Source organism: Lytechinus pictus, chromosome 1 (assembly GCF_037042905.1).
Source record: "Lytechinus pictus isolate F3 Inbred chromosome 1, Lp3.0, whole genome shotgun sequence".
NCBI lineage: Eukaryota > Metazoa > Echinodermata > Echinoidea > Temnopleuroida > Toxopneustidae > Lytechinus > Lytechinus pictus.
Window position 1 is genome coordinate 9,545,482 of NC_087245.1, and position 22,617 is coordinate 9,568,098.

At 35.7% G+C, this 22,617-nt stretch overlaps 2 protein-coding genes across 2 annotated transcripts in view; both read right to left on the bottom strand.

The window, feature by feature from the left end:
- LOC135153222 (uncharacterized) overlaps nt 1–22,617 on the bottom strand; it is a 1,173,865-nt gene that overhangs the window by 1,130,129 nt on the left and 21,119 nt on the right. The window lies entirely within an intron of this gene.
- LOC129257014 (sodium/mannose cotransporter SLC5A10-like) lies at nt 53–21,066 on the bottom strand. Its single transcript, XM_054895248.2, has 15 exons — nt 20,550–21,066; nt 20,185–20,256; nt 19,168–19,272; nt 18,770–18,829; nt 18,263–18,367; nt 15,129–15,234; nt 14,309–14,389; nt 13,598–13,809; nt 12,299–12,434; nt 11,682–11,789; nt 7,003–7,168; nt 4,120–4,288; nt 3,359–3,577; nt 2,450–2,549; nt 53–2,039 (listed from the first exon to the last, which is right to left on the bottom strand). Exons 1-15 carry the CDS (start codon nt 20,628–20,630, stop codon nt 1,822–1,824), a joined length of 1,938 nt encoding a protein of 645 aa, XP_054751223.2. The 5' UTR covers nt 20,631–21,066; the 3' UTR covers nt 53–1,821.

Below are 22,617 nucleotides of genomic sequence, written 5' to 3' on the forward strand. Positions count from 1 at the left end.
TCTATGTTTCTGTATTTTCTTTGCTCGCCTCTCGTGAGAAAGAGCAAGATTTGCTGCAGATCAATTTATCGATTAATAATTAAAATACATGAAAATTATACATTACAGGTTTGAACGTAACAATAAATACATAAATGGTTGGTTGACCCAATTATTGAAAACATTGTCCTGGGTCCTGTGTCATAAAACTTGTTACGATACCAATTTGCAATAACAGTTAAAAGCTACTGAAATCCTTCAATATGATTGGTTGATAGTTAATTTGTTAAAGAAATCGTGCATTTGTTATCAACTGGAAGGTGCATTTCATGAAACGAAAAGTTCACTGATTTTCAACGAAGGATGTTATAATCTACTGAAATCCTTGCATCTGATTGGCTGGCAACAAAATTATTGGCGAGAATCATAAATGAAATGTTTCCTGGTTTCCAGTGGATATTACGCCCAACTGTAGTGATGACAAAATGTTTTCATTGATAATAAGAGTTTTGAATTTGCCAATTTAATTATACCTTTCTTTTTTTTTGTAAAATACATTATCGCCACATATGAACAAAATCAGGCATTTCAAAAGAGCAATATTGATTTGAAACGTTTTGCTATTCCTCAAATGACCTCCACCTAAATATGTTCATTTTGCAATCATAATTCTTGGTGCAGAACAACATGGATCAGCTTATCATTGGATCAAAGAAAACAAAATAAGAATTGCAAATCATTGAAAATCATAAGAATAACTTGCATTTATTTGTGCTGGACACGAAACGATGAATTCACCTTCATAAATGTGAGAGGTAGAGTAACCGATTCCTTTTATTGTTCATGTTAGAAATATTTTTGAATTCTAACTCCCTAAGTATCCGTCCACTTCATATTACTTTGTTAACTACATGAATTAGGAAGAAAAATGTAACAACTTTCAATCTTGCTAATATATTCAAATTATAATGAAGCCTAAACCATGGAATTCTGAAATTTAGACATCATTCAAATCCCCAAGGTATAAAAAAATATTTAAATGCTGAAAAACTATGTATATAGTCTATGAAAATAAATCTATCAATATTCACTTTCGAAAGAAAATGAAAGGGTCTTCTATTCTAATATGACATCATCGTCGATTAGACCAACAGCAAGGAATAAATTGCTACTTTTCTCCAACTTGATCTTTTTAATGGTTTTGATTAACTAATATAATTACAGTTTCAAACTAATATCCAAAGGACATGATTACCTCAGTCTAATCTAGTTTTCAATGGAAATTAATTATTTGAACAGATTTGTTTGGACATAATTATATTTCATTCCTATCCTCAAATTAGAAGTCATTTGATAAAGATAACATAACATAAATCTGTACACTTAAAGTAATTTATATATATACATATTGCAAATCAATTAAATTCAGTTATTATGTTTAAATCATATATTTTTTGTATGCGCGAGCAGCGATTTAAGAACAAAGCATTTTTTCACTCATGAATAAAATTTGATCTTATTATGATGAATAATTACATTTATATCATTATTATTCAGACAAATATATAAACTGTGTGGCCAGTGAAAACAAATCGAAACAGATGATGTAACATACAATTATAATTCTATTTGGGAATTTAGTTTTAATGATGTAAGATAGGCTATTTGAGAAAAAATAGCTACATGTACATGTACAATCCTTTTTGTGCGAACTAGCTTACGACCAGATAATATCAACTTTTGACCAAATGGTTGTTCAGATGGTTCGTTAATCTGCAAGGGGCGTCACTTCGACTCTTCCTGATGTTCTTATATGCGCTAAAAATAATTAATATCTCTGGTCTATGTTGAGAAGAAGACATACATGAAAGTAGAGACTCCAATAATGAGAACCAGATTTACATTGAGAACGATTTTGGCTCGAGGATCCTGCTTAAGTGATGTGATCTTATGGAGATGCTCTTCTTGTTCTTTGAGCGAAATCTTCCCTTTCGTGGTATCGTCGTAACCGCAGAACCAGTCGTAAGCACGACGCCATTGACTCCGTTCATCATTTTCGTCTGATCAAAACAAGGAAGATAAGAAGGGAGTTATTGCTCCAACAAGGGGAAAAAGATAAGATGATGATGATGATTGATGAGGATGATGATGGTGAAGAAGATTGATGACGATAATGATAATCATCACAATGTACTCTCTATCTCTGATATAGCGATCATCATCATCGTTAAAATGCATCGTTGTCGCCATCCTGACATCTTTAATTTATTTGTTTGTCATTTTGCCTCCGACGAAGATTCTGCTAGGATCGAAAGCTTAGGCCCCTTTTGACTCTCTAATCTTTGATAAGTAGTAGCCAATGAAAAAAAGAAGTATAGAGAGAAATGGATTAACAGAGGAAAGTTCTTCATATTTCGCACTGTACACACAACTTTGAAGAATATTGATATCTAATCTAAATATTGCTTACCATCTAATTCAATTTTTTTCTTATATCCTTTGTCTTCTTCAATCACCTCATCTTCGCGCTTTACCCGACTAAGACGAGTCCACCATGTTGTTCTAATAAGCTGTATAAAATACAATCAAAGCAAAATACAAATTAGCTAAACATCACATTTCAAATGATATTTTTTATTTAAACCTGTTCAGTATATTGTTTTTTTATTCAAGTGACAAACGGGACGTCCGGTATGTCAGACGTTACAAAATTGATATTCTGATGCCAAAAACTGCATGTATTCCTTGTCAATATATTCGCACATAAGATGCATGTTCTTAATTTTATTTAATCTTAATCTGGCGAAAATGTCGTATCTTTTCCGACTAAATTAAATGTCACGAATTGTTTTGTTTAGATGGTAGTATGTGCAGAGAGCTTTCATGAAACGAACCCTTGATGTCGGCACGTATCCATGCATCATAGGGTTGATAATCTGTGGTTTCTTACTGACGATCATGCTGTCTTTCATGAGTTGCTCATAGTGATTACCACTTACTTGAAAAGGGATGCAATACATATATGTATTCTAATTAAATCATCTTGGAAATCTGAGCTCCGCTTTGCAGAACTCGTGCTACAGATTCAGTATAGATTGGAGAGAGGGGTAACCCAGAGGCGGCACGCCATCAGAAGCGGCGGAACATCAGGCTCGGACAAAGAAAGTAGAGGCCGGGGCACCTTTTGTCTGTCAAACAATAGGTGCCCCTCCACTTTCATTGTATGAGCCTGACGTTCCGCCGCCTCTGGGGTAACCTGAGGATGATTACCGTGAGATGAATCCAGACCAAGCCCGTAGTTCAACATGAACAAAACCAGATTTAAACTTTGGACTACTGACAGTCCTATTTTTTAAGTTTCAGATTTTGTTACGATTACCTTCTTCGGGTCCTGTGGGTCAGTGAGAAGACTGACCACAACGTTGACCAGGATGGTGAACCAGAAGAGAAAGAGAGCGAAATACATGTAATGCATGTTTGCTACGATGGATGGTCTGTAGATAGGATCACCCCAACATGGCGGTGCTCGGTAGACAAAGTCAAGGATCATACGGATACCACCAACCAAGAATCCAGCACACAAAGCCCAGAAGCATCCCTAATCATAATACGTAGGAAATCAAATATAGTTAAAGTTTGCCAAAGATGCGTCAATAACGTAAAGAGCCAGGGTGGTATACGATTCACCATTATGGTTAGTCCTGATACAGCCATTAATCATCACTTCAATAGGATAGATCGCATGGTAAACCGTGTACCCCTTCATATTAAACAAAGTTTTGTCAGAACAGTTGTCAAAAATAAGGGATGAAAACGCTTCTTTGAAGTACATGCTGTAATCAATCATAATGTCTTTGATTTTATTGTAAAAATTATTTTAATTAAATCGAGAGTAAACGGTTTGATTTTTGCAAACAAGAAGGATTCCACGAAAGACATTCTTATAAGTATGAATAATAATGTCCTATCAATGATCTGCCCTCAATGCAATAATTGACCGACTTTTTAATTTGATTGGTTGAACAACTGCATTTGTGAACATAATAATGGTATCAAACTGCTGGTTGACTGATCGTTTTATTTACATTTATTAAAGTATAATTCGTTACTAAAATATTTTAAGTCAAGTTAAAATCGAACCTCTTCGTTCCCACGGGTCCACAGGATAGCAAGAAGATATGTAGCAGCAATAGGTGGGGCCAAGTAAGCTGATATTTCTTGGATATAAATGAAGAGTTGTCCTCCTTGGATCTCTTGGATAATGGGAACCCAAAGAATGGCGATACCAACCAGAATCAACACAACCAATCTGATGCAGGTATCAAGGCAGATAAGAAATAAAAGAGGAATGTTCATAAATCATATTGGGCTTTTCACCTAATATATGATTACGAATATTCTTATAAAATATAATCAAGATTATTCCCTGTAGGTGAGACAGACTCATTGATGTCATTAAAATCATCGGTTTTGATCGGACTCAAAAGCACCTGTCTCTGCTCTAACCACTATTGTGACAACTTGTCAGTGCAGACAACTGTCGTAAATGAAAATGAAAATCCATATTTTGTTCGAAATAGACATGAAATGAAATACTCAAAAATTTGCTTTGCCCAATTGATCGTGGGCCCGGCAGCCGCTGTGCATTGCCAGATCGACGAGGCTCTATCCCTTTAATCGTTGAACGCCAAACAGGGTAGCAGCAACTCCCATCTTTTAACGTCTTTTTGGTCTGACGCGGCCGGGGTTTGAACCCCCGACCTCCCGGTTGTGGGACGGACGCTCTACCAACTGAGCCAACACACCGGTAAAATGGTGCCCTGTTCAGCCGAGAGAAAGAAAATATTTTTTTTTTTTAATTTACTTCACATTAAAAGTTCGTCTCATAAATGGACCTTTTGAGTCAACACCAATTTGCCACCAATCTTAAACCTCCATCATTAACCAACTCAGCACTCTACTTATATAGTCGTTATCACCACCCAGCTGGTATCATCTCAGCGACCTAGGGTTAACTCGTCACTTTTCACTTTATCTCGCTCATCATCCACTCATAAATCAAAAATTTTCTTCCATTTTTGCCATTCTCAGCTCTCCTGTTTCTCACTCACTCTCTCGCCATTCATCACCTCAAAAATTACTTATTTCTCTAGCACAAACGCACACACACTCTTTAATGAACTTGTTAATAACCTGTCATTTTACTGTCACTCGGTCCATCCGTCACCTATTATTCCGGCATGCCATGCACCCTTTTGAAATAGCCCAGACCATAACATAGGCACATTGGCCAATCCATTGCCACTGGCCATTCACGTTTTACCCCTACTATAGTCACCTCATCAATCGACAGCATCTTCGTCACCCTATTGTTATTAATGTATCATTCCAATCTTTGGCCAGAATTTCAACTCGTCATCCTATCACGCATACTTTCCAACACGTCACGCGTAGAATTTGGCAACTTTACTCATCAATCTCGACAGTCATGACTCATGTGTCATTAACCGACTGACAACTTCTCATCTCATCCCACTCGTCACCCTTGTCATCTTTCAACTCATCAATACATTGTCAACACTAACCCTTCGTCACACATGTCACCCACTTTGCCACTACACTTGGCATTTATTCTTGCTATCACCTATCGTTGACAAATCGCCACTTTACTATCGTGACTATCGTCACCATTCGTGTCATCCAAATTAATCAACCAACTTTTCTCATTACACCTGCCACCAAACCTGTCTCCACGTTCGTCATCCGACCCACGACCACATTTCCTTTCAACCATTTTAGCCACAAGGGTTTCATCAAATATTTCCAAAATCTCATCACCCTCACATGACGGCACGCTCACAGTCGCCTTGTAATCATTCCTGCCCGCAAACCTGTTACGTCAACCCAACTCAACTTAACCTGAACTTCAAATATACTTATCAACACGCTCTTCACTCTAATCACATCATACCCCGGCATTATACCCTCATAGCCCTATAGCAATCATTACAATCGTCATCTGATGGAGCTTTTCAGGAAACTTGCGTTCAATTTCAAATCAGGTGTATGTCCCAGAATCAGGCTACGTCCTGTGATTACATGCATTTTTTATCAACATTATTTCTGATTTAGGGACTTACGATTGATTTGCAATTGATCGTAGGTTTCTTGCAACACCCCCATCAGGGTGTCATTGCACTCGTCACTGACTACACTACTCGTTCATTCGTACCGTAATCATCACTCCAATCGCTATCATTCTTCGTCATAATTCACTTACTTCACTTATCATTCCAATCTTTATTTTACTTGTGACTTCACTAGGCACTTATACCCAACTTATATCACTCTTACTCACCCTCACATATCACTACCTTTGACTGTCACCCACCTCATCATGTCATTCAATCTGTCACCACCCTTAATCACTTGTCACTACCCTTGATACTTTACTTTTCATCCAACCCATCAAAAAATACTTGTCACTAACTCGTCACCCACATTCGTCACTGACTCACAATCCCAACGTCACAGCCAAAACCCAACTCATCACTATATTCATCGACCACAATCTCATTACCCCCTTTAAGACATTTCACTATAGGCCTTGTGGTATGCGCCTGTAATCCTGCCATAGTGGGGAAGTTACAAATTGATGCAGAGGTTCGAAGTTCGAGCCCTGCATGGGGAGTGTTTCAAGAAAGGATTTGTCGAACGTTTTATCCGACAAGTCCAGTTTGACCCGACCGTTGTCATAGTTACAGGGCTTCTAATCAAATCAAAATGAAGGAAAGCCGTCAGATCTGACAAGTTGACGGACAAAGTGTTGATGAAACTCTCCCCAGGTCATGTCTTTCGGATGGTGACGTTAAATGTCGGCCCAGACGTAATCTTATCTGATTGATACACGTCTGTTAGAAAAAACTTAAACACACACATCTCACCAAACTAGATAATTTAGACCCATATATATATATATAATGTATATTCCCTTCAATATTTGCATTCTAAAGACTTTCTAACCTGCCCACGAGCATAAGTTCCCTGACGCCTGGATCTTTCTTGCTGAATTTCTTTCTCAAGTACGTCCATACATCGATGGTGAATAGAGTACTTGTTGAGTTAAAGATAGATGTTAGATCACTCATCAGAGCAGCCAACATCACAGCAAGCATTATACCACGAAGGCCTATTAATAAGGAAAGATATACTTGACTAAACTATAAAAAAAATAACTTTGAACAATTAAGAGTCAACGCGTTGATTGTCCACTCTTTAAAATCCACTTTAAAACAAATTCTCAAATACCACACTGCCTCTATAACTTAGACCGATACATTAAATCCTTATATTTCGTGAAATGATACATTTACTATAGCTTACCAATCAAGTTGATCCTCCAATAACCCATGTAATTACTTTTTAATATTTATTTATTTATTTATTTATTCAGTCTTATTTAAAAACAGGGTAATCCTTTCAGAGCCAAGAGGCCTGCTTTTCAAAAGAGCCCTGTTACATAAAATATTACATACAAATGAGAACTTATAATGTACAAAACCATAGAAATAGGACTACACAAAATAATACAACACATATGTAATTAAACTAAATTGAACTAAAATGAACTAAACTGAACTAAACTAGACTAAACTAAACTAAAAAAACTTAGCTAAAAGCATAACAAAACAAGACATGAAAAAGGAAAAGGAAACCGATAACCAGCACGACATAAAAAGTTTGACTTCTATTAGTATGATTATAACAGAAAATGAACCAGCAATTTCCTGCATTATTTTAACAATGACAGGTTGATTGTGCGTATTTGGGTCTTAAAAGAATTGAGTGTAGTTGCCGTACGAATATATGTTGGTAGTTTGTTGTAGATACTGGGGGCTACGAATGAAAATGACCGTTTTTTAAATTCAGTACTGGGTTTTGGTATGAACAGTGGGTTTAATGTAGAATGGCGGGTGACATAATAGATAGGACGTTTTGTAGCAAGACCATTCAAGTAATAGGGTGCTAAGTCATGAAGTATTTTAAAGACAGAAATACAATACTGATAGTTAATTCTACTGTCAACGCTTTGCCATCCGAGACTATTAAGTAGAGTTTCTGTGGTAGTTGTGTTGTCTGCGTTGAGAACTAGTCTTGCATATCTGTTCTGGGTACGTTGCAGTTTTATCAAGTCCGTTTTGTTACATTTTCCCCAAACCACCGAACAATAGTCTATGTGGGGTAGAATAAACGAGTAATACAGCTGTGCAAGGATTTTCTCTGTTAAAAATGACTTTATCCTCCTAATGCACCCTATTGCTCTATTTATCTTTCTAATTGTATTCGATATATGTAATGACCAGTTTAGACTTTGGTCAAGAGTTATACCAAGGTAGTTAGTATGAGTTACATTCTCGAGGTAATCTTCCCCGTGAGAAATTCTGAGAATCTGATTTTTTACTTTACGTTTGGTGCCAAATACCATTACTTTTGTTTTGGTAGCATTTATTTCCATTAGATTAATTTTGAACCATTGACGCAATAAATCGTATTCCTTTTGCAGGATCGTTTGGCTGCTCAAAATATTATTTCCTTTGCAAAACAATGCCGTGTCATCGGCGTAGAGGGCAATTTTTGTTTCATTTTCAAATTGTAAATTACACATATCATTTATGGATAGACAAAAAAGTAAGGGCCCCAGAATGGACCCTTGTGGGACTCCAGAAGAAACATTCTCAAAATCACTCAGGGCACCTTGGAAAGAAACGCATTGCTGTCTCTTACAAAGGTAAGAAGCAAACCATTCTAGTTCAGTTGTTTTTATACCATAAAAAGGCAATTTTGATAAGAGAATTTCATGCGATATAATATCAAAGGCCTTTTTTAAATCTAGAAAAATTGCCCCTGTTATAAGACCAGAATCAAGATTATTTGACAGAAAGTCAGTAATTTCAACTAAACATGTGGCTGTTGAATGCTTAGGGCGAAAGCCTGATTGCCTGTGTGACAGTAATTCAAATTTTTGTAAGTATTCGTAAAGCTGCATGTGCACCGCCCTTTCGAGAATCTTAGATACACAAGATAACAATGATATTGGACGAAAGTTGTTCAATACACCTGAATCACCACCTTTCGGTACAGGAACTATCTTAGCCTTTTTAAAGTCGCTCGGGAAACATCCCGAATTTAAAGATTTGTTTAAAATATGTGTGAGTGGTTCCGCAATGCACACAGCTGCGGATTTCAGTAGCTTAGGATGCAAGTCATCTAAACCAGCGGCTTTATTAACATCTATTTTTTGCAATTCTTTTTTTACAAATTCCGTCTTGATTTCTTCAAACTTAAAAGTAGAATTTACTTGGGACAACGTATTCAGGGAATTAAAATTCTTGTGTCCGGAACGAGTAATACAATTTCCAACGTTGACAAACATTTCATTGAATGCTTTCGCGATTTGCGATTTATCTGAAATCATATCAGTGCCTATTTTAATATTCGAATTGATTGTGGCCCTTTTCTTTGGAAGTAAGCCTTTCAATACTTTCCATGAGTTCTGCATGTTGTTGCCACACCGTTGCAATTTAGAATAAAAATATTCCTTCTTAAGTTTCTTATTCAAATTATTTGCTTTGATTCTGAGATATTTGTATTTTTCCCAGACTTCATTTATATGCCCTTCCTCTGTTTGACACGTTTGAACATTCTTAATCGATTTTTTCTTCAGTTGAATAAACTTTTTCTTATAATAATCACGGTCTCTGGCTATGGCGAGATATCTATTTGTAATCCATGGGGCACCACGCAGCTTTTTACGAACAGAGACAAAGGGAGCATGTTTAAGTGACAAAGAAGAAAAGATTTCTTTAAACTTGGCCAAGCTAGTCTCTACATCATCACTCTCAGTGATAAGACTATTCCACTGAACATTTGAAAGGTCTTTTAGAAAATCTTCTTCAACAAAGTGTCTGAAAGACCTGAAAGAAAAGATTTCAGGCTGGGATTTTGGCAGACTATACATAAGAATTAAATAGACGAGGGAGTGGTCACTAAATCCAACAGATTCTGTTCCAGATTTCTTTGTGATCTCCACCATTGGATCTGACACACAAATAACATCAATTAATGTGGTACTATAGGGGGTTATTCTAGTTGGCTCCTGAATAAGTTGAGTTAAGTGAAAAATTGAACACAGTTCGTTAACCTTGTTTGACAAAGAGTTTTTTGAAAGCATGTTGCAGTTCATTTCATGTTTGATAACAGGAGATGCACAATGATTGAGACAACGGGTCATGTCTGGTTCATGCCTAATTCCAACAAATGGGCAGGACATATATTTCACTATAAACAGGCAATACGAGCAATGTTACGCCCTCGGTCGAAAATGAATTTGCATGAAGCCCTCCTGTGCATTGTCGCTATAAGTTGTTTATATTTGTACAGCTCGTCCCAAAAAAATGTCCCTCTGACATAGGGCTCAATTAATTCTAAAACGTGGTAGTATTCTCAAATAAATGTTGATGAGTAGAAAGCTCATTTCATGATCTAACTTCAATGAACATTTTATTGGTCGCGCTTCAATGGTTTGAATACCCACTCTGCTACGTAACAGTGGTGCATTTTAGGCCATTCCAAGTTTGCAGCATTGATGCATTTCTGCATTGTCTATGGCATGTTAACCCCCATTTTTACATCCAGGATCTGAGCAGGGACATTTCCCTAATCATATCCAGGCTCATCAAATCATAAACTTTGGCATGTTCAGAAGGACAAGAAACATAAAAATAAGGTTTTTTTGATGATTGATAAGGGGAATCAGTGTACCAACTTGAAAGAAAATGTGAATGATGGATGAGTAAAATAAGCTGAAAAATAAAGGAGAATCCACAAGTTAATCACCCTTTGCGAAAAGAAACTTTACCAGAGAAAATTTTAACTTTCTTTCAGTTTCTTTCAAACAGTTACAACTTGAATTCAGTAGCTTATTAACTAAAAAATAAGGAATGAAAACAAAAATGCAGTATTGTTGGAATTAGGCATGAACCAGACATGACCCGTTGTCTCAATCATTGTGCATCTCCTGTTATCAAACATGAAATGAACTGTCAAATATTGTTTTTGCCCTTCTGACTGGGCCTTCTGAACATGCTCAAGGTTGTGATTTGATGAGCCTGGTTAGATCATGGAGATTTCCCTGGTCAGATCAGTGAATTCCTTGGTCAGAATGGTCAAAGTGGGTTGATATGCTAGAAAGTGCAGAACACACATGCATGCAAACTTGGAATGGGCTGAAAAGCACCACTGTTACATAATAGACTGTGTATTCAAAACCACTGAAGCGAGACCGATGAAATTTTTGTAGAAATTAGAACATGAGATAAGCTTCCTAGTTCCATACATTTCTATGAGAATTATTCTTAGTTTTGGAAGTAATTTAGCCGCATATAAGAGGGACATTTTTTTGGGAAGCGCTGTACTGGCCAACTAAATTGTACATTTTTCTTTACTACATTGAACTGTTTATGGTATGTGGTGATGCCAACAAATTAATGAATTAATATTGCTCCGAATAAACATACTTGAAATTATGACATCCTTAATTTGGCGACACCCATCTAATAAAGCTCGCTTCATAATCTTTGCCACCGTATCAACTTTTATGTATTTTGCCCCCATAATGTACTTTATTTCAAAATAATACCAACCAGTAGGAAGTACGGCCATGACCAATCTAGGATACGCAATATTGGTACATCCCGTAGTACTACCACATACCTCCATGCATGTTTCAGCAGTAGAACAGGCTACTTCATCTAAACAAAGAAGAAAGGGAAATGTTTTAAAAAAATCTCTAGGATTAAAGCCGAGACGAATAGTTTCGTTTTCGGCATATGTAAAAGAAAGGGATCAGCACAATATTTAGGGATTAGACAGGGTGATAAATCAATTTAGTTAGGTTGAATGGATTGAAATTGGTCATCATGAAATGTACTTTTAAAATGTCATTATAAAAAGTTATTGAATGAAATTATGTTTAAATACAGAATCATCAATGATAATCTAATCTCTATTTAGAGAGTCAATATTCGCTTTTCATTTCATTTATTGGTTTTGCAACATTTTTCATAACAGAGATCTCGAAAAGAAAATGCATATCTACAATATGACATAAATTTGTTTAATTCAATTAACATTACATGACATATATTCCTGTTTTCATTAATGGAATTAACATAACATATATCCCTATTTTCTTTAATAGAATTAACATAACATAAATTATATCCCCATTTTCATAAATGGAATGTCCACATTATCATACCTGGGAACATGATCCTGCTGATCATTCCGGGAAGTACCATTAAGAACATAGGGAGAAATTTGATATATCCAGCGAGGATGCAACCACCCTGGGCATGAGACAGACTTTTCGATGCCAGTGCTCTCTGCACCATCATCTACAAAATGAGATTGTTAATTTATAAAATATAGACAGCGTTAATCATAGCTTCTTTTATGGGGGATGAATAGCCAGTAAAAATATGTAATACTTTGAAATTTACTAAAATCAGTAATCTATCGATCCCCTTTCACCCGCCTCCCCATTATAATATCCCCATTTATAGTCATTATTTCTTTTAAATTCATGTTATTCTTTTCGCCCTTCTCCTAGCCCTGGTTCATCCTTCAATAATTCTGAGCGAAGTTGGCTAAGTCGGTAAAGCGTCTGCTTGTCGAACCAAAGATTCGTGGGTTCGAGTCCACCCCCGGCGGATGACTGAAACTAGTGCGTTGTGTGTAAACGTCTCTCCCCTGTTCCATATAGATGCAGGCTATGTTACAGTGGAAAACAATCCGTCCCTCGGATAGGACGGTAAATGGAGGCCCCGTGTAGAGGAGAGTCGCCACCTTTGCACGTTAAGAACCCACTGCACTATTTGTATAGGAGTAGGGGGAATCCTAGTGTAGTGGTCCATACCTGCACTCCCCCCAATCGGTTATATCGGGAGGAGAGACATGCGGGGCAGTGATTCGCCAGTTCACTTTTCGCCTCCCAGGTACAGGTGACGCCAAACAAAGATAATAATAATAGTAGTAGCAGTAGTAGTAATAATGATAATGATAATAGCGATAACAATAATAATAATAATAATAACAATCCCTTCCTTCCTACCTTTTCTATTGCATTTTCTGCAGTGTATAGTATCATCAATGTAAATATTTATATGCCCAATACTGTATGTCTAATTCATTATCTATTACCTTGTTCAAAAATAAACTAAAAACCTACCTTTTTCAAGAGAGTATCAATAAATAAGTATCTTTTTTTTAATATAATTTGTAGAGAAAGTATGCATCCCTTATCAAGTAATTAGAACTATCATACTTTTGTGTATTTATCTTGCGAACTATTTTACCTTTTATTATTGTAATGCGCAGTTGAGCATAGAAATTGCGCGATATAAAATGTAAAACTATTATTATTATTATTATCATTATTATCATTATTATTATTATTATCGTTATTATTATTATTATCATTATTATCATTATTATTATTATTATCGTTATTATTATTATTATTACTACTACTGTTGTTATTTTGGGGGGGCCCTGTTACCTGATCCGTACACCAATACCAAATAGAAGCTGGTGTCTGACCGAAGAGAAAACCGGCCCAGGGCATGTCAGAGTTAGTTGGGTGACGTAACATTTGGAATGAATCTTCCCTCGGATATCCGCATGAAGTATCCGGATTATAAATTGTCGTGTTTGGTATAGCATTCATGTACTTCACCCGTAACTGATCATAACCACCGATGCGAACAAAACCTGGATGTTGAATTTATTTAAAAAAATCTAATAAGAATTTGAAATGAAATATCTAAATATCATTTAGCTCTTTCTTAAATATATATTGACTATAGTAGTTTGTTAGTTCTTGTTAGAAAACATTCTTCCAGGTTTACAAACTTTATAAACCTTCATAATCAACATGATTAAAACACAAATTCAACGAAAAGAGACGTTATTCAACAAAATTTCATTTTTATACGACCTATCAGACGAAATATAACTTTTTATATCATCTTTACCTTTCAAGCTCATACAGACTTACGGCGGTTCACTTTGTCCAAACTTTGGTTCTTGTCAACAAATCGGTCGACCACTGGGTCAGTTTTGATTCCTTGAGAATTCGACAAACAAAGGAAGGTATTAGTTTTAAAAAAGTCTACTTGCTCTCTTTTTGCAAAACTATAGTTTATATAGCCCTGCTATTCATATTTTTAACTCAATATTTGGTTATGATTGCTTTAAGTTTAGTTCTTACTCATGATCATGAGAATAGAAGCTCCGATAATCATGATGAAGAATTGAAGAGTGTCTGTGTAGATAACAGCAGCCAGACCACCTAAGGGCAACCAAACAAAAGCAATTAAATATCAACCAAAAAATAAAACATGACATTAATCATGTGCATGTTCATATCCAGCTAAAACGAACAGTTATTTTGAACGATGGGAGAGTAGTTCCAATTAGATTTAACAATTCGTCTTTGCAAAGACCATGGTCGATTGTGGACTGTGTCATAAAATTGGTTTATGTCTATTTGAAGACTCTTTCATTTTATATGAATTCTTGTGGGTTCCGATATCACTCGTAAAATTTCAAACTGCAAAGACACCACCTGACTCTGTCTAAACTGAAAATTATTTTTTAAAGATATTATGGACATTGGGGTGGTTTATGCAATAAAATTAAATCTTAGCACGAACATATATTTTACAGATTATAGAAAGATTACAATTGTACCATCAGGTCATAGTGATTAAGTTTGCTCTCCTCTTCCCTGGCCACCAACTAATGCACTGGGCAAACTGCTATCAAATATTGCACGTACCTGCATAATATTTGATGTCATTTTATGTAATGATTGATATTGCTTTTGTAATCTTGAATATGTTTGAAGTGCCGAATAAATAATAAATAAATACACAGATCATACAATCATCATTTTGTAAACACATATAAAAGCAAACAAATCGTCAAGTATAAAGAAAGACTAGTAAATGCTCATTACAATATATTAACTTTACACCAACTATTATTAACTGTCGGGCATAAAATAATGTTATGGGTTTAGAACGAACCTGTAACTGTGCATACTGCAGTCAAGGCAAGAAGTAATATAATGGAAAGGTATAGATTCCAATGAAGTGCTTCTTGAATGAAGAGTGCTCCTGAGTAAAGATCGACCTGGTATTCAAATTTTAAACAGTTTGGTAACAACATAAAATAATATGTTCATTATTTTCATCTTTGTCATTATCGTTATTGTTATCATTACTATGATTATATAATTTTTATCATTGTTATCATCTATCATCATCATCATCATTATAATTATCATTCTATCATTATTACCATATTAATTATCACAAACATCAACATCATCATCGTCGTCATTATCATAATGATAATGACAATGATGATATTACAATTAAAAAGTTCATAATCGAAGAAATTTCTACATTTGCGCGGTTGATTAAGTGATCTGAGGCATTTTCAATTCTATTACAGTTCTTTAAGTGCTTCGTTTAGAGTGTTGTCAACTTACTCAAGATTGATTCTCGAATCTAACCAATCATTCTTTTTTCTTTGTAAAATCTCAATATAAAATCTAACTTTGTTCTTATTTCTCAATCGTGGGGTCACTCATATCATTGGCATACCTTTTCACAAAGATCTCAATTTCCTTCCGCGTACTAAAAAACCTTTTACCATTTTCGTATAAATCTGTCGTAAGGAAAGTTTCCCAAAATGTTGTACTTTGTTTTTAACTTTCATTCACTTTAGGTATGTTATTGAAAATTTGGTGCATCGTTTCTCATAGTTTTTACTCATTATTTGCTTTATGAAGGCCATTGAAAATGTATCGTTTCTCCTTTGTAGGCCTATGCACTTTCGGGGTCATCAAAACTTTAATGTTACATTAATTATCTGTGAAAAGTATAGCATAACATGAGAAAAGAAATCTGATATATGCTAATGAATGAATAATCCTAGCTGCACGAGAATTGTTTGAAAGTGGACGAAATCACATTGGGTGTTTTGTTCAATGTTAAAAATAAATTCCTTACTATTATTAAAGGGTCTATTTGAAATTCATTCCTCGATGAAAGAGCTTGTTTAGTAAACAGATAGCGTTTTACAGTAAACCTGGCCAAATTAGCCAAAGGCGTTTTTATTTGCTGCACAGTGGATGTTGATCAAACAGAAACGGGATAAAACATAAAGAATTTCATTTCTTCTTTAATCACGAACTTTGATCTCGTGAAACCTTATTCAAATATATGATATAAGAAAATAAAAGTTGAATCTAAAACGACGACGAGGAGGGTATATTGGTAACCCACAGGAGTAACAAAAGTCAGTTAGCAGTGTTAAATACTGATACCAAATATTGGAGAATTATTCTGACATGTTCAGACTCAAGGCGAAGTCTTTAGACAAAAATAATATAACTAGGGGATAGAGCGAAATTCCGAATGAAATAAAAAATAAGATCATAACTTCATATTTAGAAAAATTTTCATTTCAAAGAATATTTTTCTCATAGCTGTTGCCCCTTAGGCTACCTGTCTTATTATTAACATTTTACTCTGGATTATCTTTTGATAATTGCCAATACTTTACACAGAATATATCTCCTCAAAAAAGTTTGGAAATCTGACTTTGATCGATAAATTCTCCTTAGTATTAGTAAATATCAATGTGCAATTAATAGCAATGAATAGAGCATTTAATTATCTTTGAAATGATACCCTACATGATATGATTATGGTTCACATGGAGGTGCAGTGCCTTGAAATGTGGGGCAAGATCAAAATTCCAAAGTTGCAAAATGACACAATATTGAAAATCACTGTTCTTTTTTCCATGGTGATGAGTGAGTTTCTCAGCAGGTTTTTTTTTTTACTTTGATCGATAATTCCTCATTGGTTTTAGTAAATATCAATGTGTAATTGATATCAATGAATAAATCATTTAATTTTCTATAAATGATACTTTACATTATATGATTATCGTTCACATGGAGGTGCAGTGTCTTGAAATGTGGGGCAAGGTCAAAATTCACCGTTCTTTTTTCAGTGGTGATGAGTATGTTTCCCCTTGCGGTTTCATGCACCTTAACATCAACATTAACATGGAATCAAACATACCTCTGCACAAGCAAAAACATAACAAACAAACAAACAGCATGTGTATTTCAAACCACGACTCAAACCATGTTTACTCACAGAACCATCACTACAGAAGCAGGGGCTTGATTTGAATGGATTTTCATCTCTATTGACACAGACAAAAGAATCATGTTCTGTATTGACCCTTCATGACTATTTCTGCTCGTTTTGCAACTTTTCAATTCAGACCTCATCCAACACTTTTAAATCCTGCTCTTTTCGTGATGGCATGATCATAACAAGCATGGTATCATTTTAAAGAAAAAATTGAATGATCTTTTGAATGATATAAAAAATTCATTGTGTAAAATTTGGAGTTGGGAGAAATTAAAGGTCAAACTCAGATTTTCAAACCTTTTTTGCTCGTTTTGCAGCTTTTCAATTCAGACCTCATCCAACACTTTCGAATCCTGCTCTTTTCGTGAAAACATGATCATATATAACAACAATGGTATAATTTTAAAGAGAATTAAATGATCTTTTGAATGATGTAAAATATGCATTGTGTAAAATTGGGAGTTGGGAGAAATTAATGGCCAAACACAGATTTCCAAACTTTTTTTGAGGGGTTTATATATTTGTTCAACAACCGGCCTTACCAGGATTCTTAATAATTATTATAGTGACGATAAAATAAAAATGTTATTGCTCTTTAAAATAGTATAGTCTATGCAGCATCCAATATTTTTTACGCTATCTTACTGATCTTGATAAGTGTTTAGGTGTGTGTGTGTGTGTGTGGGTGAGGGAGTGTATGTAGGTGTGTGTGTGTGTGTGTGTGGGTTTGAGCCAGGTGTCAGCGTATCAAACGAACTTAAGGTCATCGTGGCAAGTGGGCGTTCCACTTATTCGAGGGGTACAGCGTGTGTTTGATTCCCGCTTTATTAGACCCTGAAAGGTATACTCGTAAACCTAAAATGAGTGTATCTGAAATAGGAATACAATTGAGATTTTGTTTTTTACGGTTCATCCGTGTTCTGATGTCTATGGAATAAACGAATGGTGTAGTATGCGGTACAATGATAGTAACTATAACATACCGATATCTTGGTAAAAATGTAGAGGATTAGTGAGAGGATCGCCAAATAGACTCGAATGCGACTGCCTCCAAATCTTTTTGTCATATATTCGGGCAAGGTTGATACCTAAAAAAAAAAAAAAAATGACAGTGGATGAAAGTCAGTAATTATATATATATGTACATATCAGCAAACTTATATTGATCGTAACACATGCACGAGTTCGATGAGAAAGATCGTGTTACTGTTAAATAGTAGAGCAAAATAGTGTTGGGATACGCAGTAAGAGGAGTGGACGGAGATATGAAACAGAAATTAGCCTTATAATTTAAGTATGTATAGTCACTATTTATGGAAGACTTTTTTCTAGATAAGTTCTTGTTAATGCATGTGAATAGGCCTACATTCAAATGCAAGGTTCAATCAATGCATCAAAAAGATTTGCAGCTCAAGGTATGATAAACCATCCTTTTTTTGGGGGGGGGGGTGGGGGGAGTCAAGTGAATTCAATATTATGATTATTCTTACCCCGCTTGCAATGTAAACTGGAAGAAATACCCAGCCTAGCAGCTGGACCAAAAGACAGGCCTAAAAGTAAATGAGACATGATTTTCATTTTTATTTGTGTTTCGTTAACAACCATAAACCATGATTAAACTGGTCTATTGATGTTTATATGAAAATACATTTTTTTAAACAGTGGCATACGGAGATGTGAACCTCTTAATTTTGAAAACTACCGAAGTATCGATTTATCTTAATAAATCTACCGTGTTTATTCAGTTAAGTGAGATGTAAAACATGCTTGGTTTAATCTCTCTTTTTATAATATTTCTCCGTTTGGATTATTAGAAAATTTGATTTTTAAAGTCAACATGAATTATATTAGAATATGCAAATTTCTTAAAATAAAAAAGAAACCTTACATTGAATTCAAATGCTGCTACCCCTATGCCTGCTGCTGCCCCAGATCCTGCCAGCCCAACAAAATGCTCACTTCCAATGTTGCTAGCAAACAGCGATGCTCCCACCTAAAAGACCATCACAAGGGGATTAAAATAATATTGTCAATCTCTAAGAGTATAACTGCACCGTTTATATATATAGCAAAAAAAAAGAAGATCGGAATCAATAAAATAACAGCTAGTATGAATATCGAAATGACATTGACAGATGTGTAATCACTAATTAATGATTTAGCATTATGGATGAAAATATTTTCTCACAAAACTCATGGCCTAATCTACATGATTTAAGTACATTTTTTTTAATAGTAGTACCGTACATCTTCTACATAGCGTACATAAATGATAAACTATTAATGACATCGGATTGGAGTGTGCGGTGGTGATTGAGGGTTTAGGTGTGGTTGTGTGTTTGTGAGGTGTGAGTACATGTGGATGTGCGTGCGGGCGAGGAGGTGTGTGAAAGTATGTAAACAGCAAAGGATATCAGGTGATATTGTTGAGGGTGCATGTGCGTGACGAAGATTGATTATAGGCCCACGGTTTGGGTGTGTGGGTGTGGAGGCATTAATATATTTTTTAAATTAAATTATCTTGTTGATGGTGTGTGAAGTGGATAGTTTACGATTGTATGTGTTTTGGTGCGTGGAGGGTATCTGTGAGTGTGTGTGAGTGTTTTTGGAGTTCTGAGTGGATATGAAACGGGTATAAAATGGATAATCGTTGAGGGTGTGCATGGTGATGGATCATGGGGATTATGATTTTCAGATGTGAGTGTGTGGGGGGCCCGGGGATATGTGGGTATGCGGAGTTGTGGTGTGAGGTATACAACTTTGCGTCTTGTATCTGGGGGCTTTTGACAAATATCAACGTATATGAACTTAATTGGTTGTGTGGTGATAGGCCTATAGTTGAAGGTTTGGGTCAGTGTGCGTGCTATAGTGTGTGTGTGTGTGGGGGGGGGGATCACCAACTTACTGGCAGCCATGTCATATATCTTCCAGCAAGGAAATACCCGCTCACTGTCCCTCGGTTCGATCTGCATAACGACTGAAACGACAGAAATAATCATATCATTAATGAACCATTGTTTAACTTTGTTTAAGGAGAATGAAACACATTGAATTTTGTGTCAATGTCATATTTCTTAGTAATTCGCGCGTTGATTCTTCAACATCATGGAACATTATACAGTGATTATGACATACTCTACATCAGCTTTAGGCCACAAGCCAACACATAAACCATGGCAATTAATTGGCCTGTTATATTATATACCATTATCAATGAAAATATTTTTGAAGCATTTTACAGAACAAAGTCACAACTATTCAATCACTTACATAGAGACCAACGACGAGTACGAGAACGAAGTAGACGACGATCGCCACATAATCCCAGGCACCTAGTAGCGTTTCTGTCATATTCGGGTTGACAAAACACACGATAACGACCTACTACATCTGAATTCCCAACTTCTCTTCCAACATAATAACCATGCGAAGCACCGGCGAAGCATATGTGGGAAACAACTCGGAAAAAACTTTTTATTTGTCATTCAGCGCGACCTACAGTTTGTCTTCTTTGTTTACTCACAATAGAGAGCGGCAGCGCGTCTAATCGAACAAAATGAAATGTGGTTTTATGTAATTTTGAAACATGAATACAAGCAATACATGTATTTATTACAGTAAGAAATCATTGTTGATGAATTGCTTCACGTCATACGGTCAGAAGTTTCAGCATGGAAAACGAGTGAAATGAAAGAATGAAAATTTCATTCTAAACGCTTTTTATGTCCAAATATTCATTCAGTAATTGAATTGCCAAGGATCTCCATATAGAATCGATTCTTCTGTTGAATTTTTTTTTTGATCTTGAATAAAAAAAATATCCCTAATGACAGTTCATTAAATTTTGGTTTCTAAACATTTTACACATTTCATCATGTATGACAAAAAACACTTTAATAAAGATAATGATAATAATTAATCATCTTTGGTATTGTTCCGCCGATGAAAATCGTTCTGTTTAATGTGTGATCATTTCAATAAAAGTGACAATCTAGATTTTGTTCAACAAGTTGAAAGGTTGATGATCGTGGTGTGGTTTCAGCAAGAGTACGCTTCATCATTACCATTTCCACAGATCGTTATTTTTTTAATCAAAATTCGAACAGATTAATTCTGTGCTTACGATTTATGTAAGCAGAGGTGGAGCCAGTGTATTTTGAAAGGGCAAGAAAACGTGAAGATGACGTCGTTTATATTTTTAATGGATTAACAGAGGTAGAATGGAGTGACATCATGATGGTCACAATCTCTGTTTAGACACTTTGCTTTCTTCTGTCTTTCTTCCCTACCTCTCATTTCCCCCCCTTTTCACTACTTAAAAAATATCGGGGGCGCTTGCACCCTACCTCTCCCCACCCGTGACGCAAGCCCAACGAGAAACCACTTGCATAGTTATTTGAAAAAAAAAAAATTTAATAGGACAATAGATGAAAGGCAATGCCACTTTTATTTCATATGAAAAATAAAAGGCCTATATACCCAAGGAAACCAACTGTCATTCCAGTAAACCAAAAAAAAAATTACGTTAATAAATGCTGTGACATAAAATCATATGACTTCTTTCGCAACAAAAGTAGGCATATATAACAGTTAAGTACTTATATTCAGAGCCGCACTCGCCAATCGGGAAATGTAAGATTGCGATAACTTGTCTCATAATGAAGATTGTTTTTTTACAATCAATGTGCAATATGCTTTCATATCATTTTCTACTTGCCTCAGGGGCGGCGATCCTGGGGGGAACCGGGGGCACAGTGCCCCCCCCCCCCCCAACTTTTTGAAGCACTGAAAAAGTGCCCTTTTTTACGCCAGAAAAATGCCCCCTCATGAACGTGCAGTGCCCCTTTCATCGGAAGAGAACCCGTTTAGGTGTTTCCAAGTGCCATTTCTCGTATAGTTTTTCACCAAAAAAATTCCCCTCACGATCGTGTCCTGTGCCCCTTTCACCAGAGAAGGACCCATTTTATGTCCGAGCAAGTGCATTTTGCCATCTGTTTTTTTATGTTATTAGGAACTCGGCAGAACAGCTTTTTCTTTTTGCTGGTAAACGCCAAGCTGGTATCCAATTATTTGTAGAAAACATTTTACGTCTAGGTTAATCAGTCGAGCGGCCGACTTTATAGACGACAGATAATACTCTCAAGTCTTTTTATCAAATTAGAAACAATGGCAGAGGTTGGATTCGAACTCAGTGACGTTGTGATTATGCTCTAACCACTAGACCACACGAAATTTTCTCGTATATCAGTGTCCCTTTTTACCCAAGAAAAACGCCCCTCAAGAACATGATGTCCTGTGCCCCTTTCACCTTAGAAGGATCCGTTTTATGCCGTTAGCA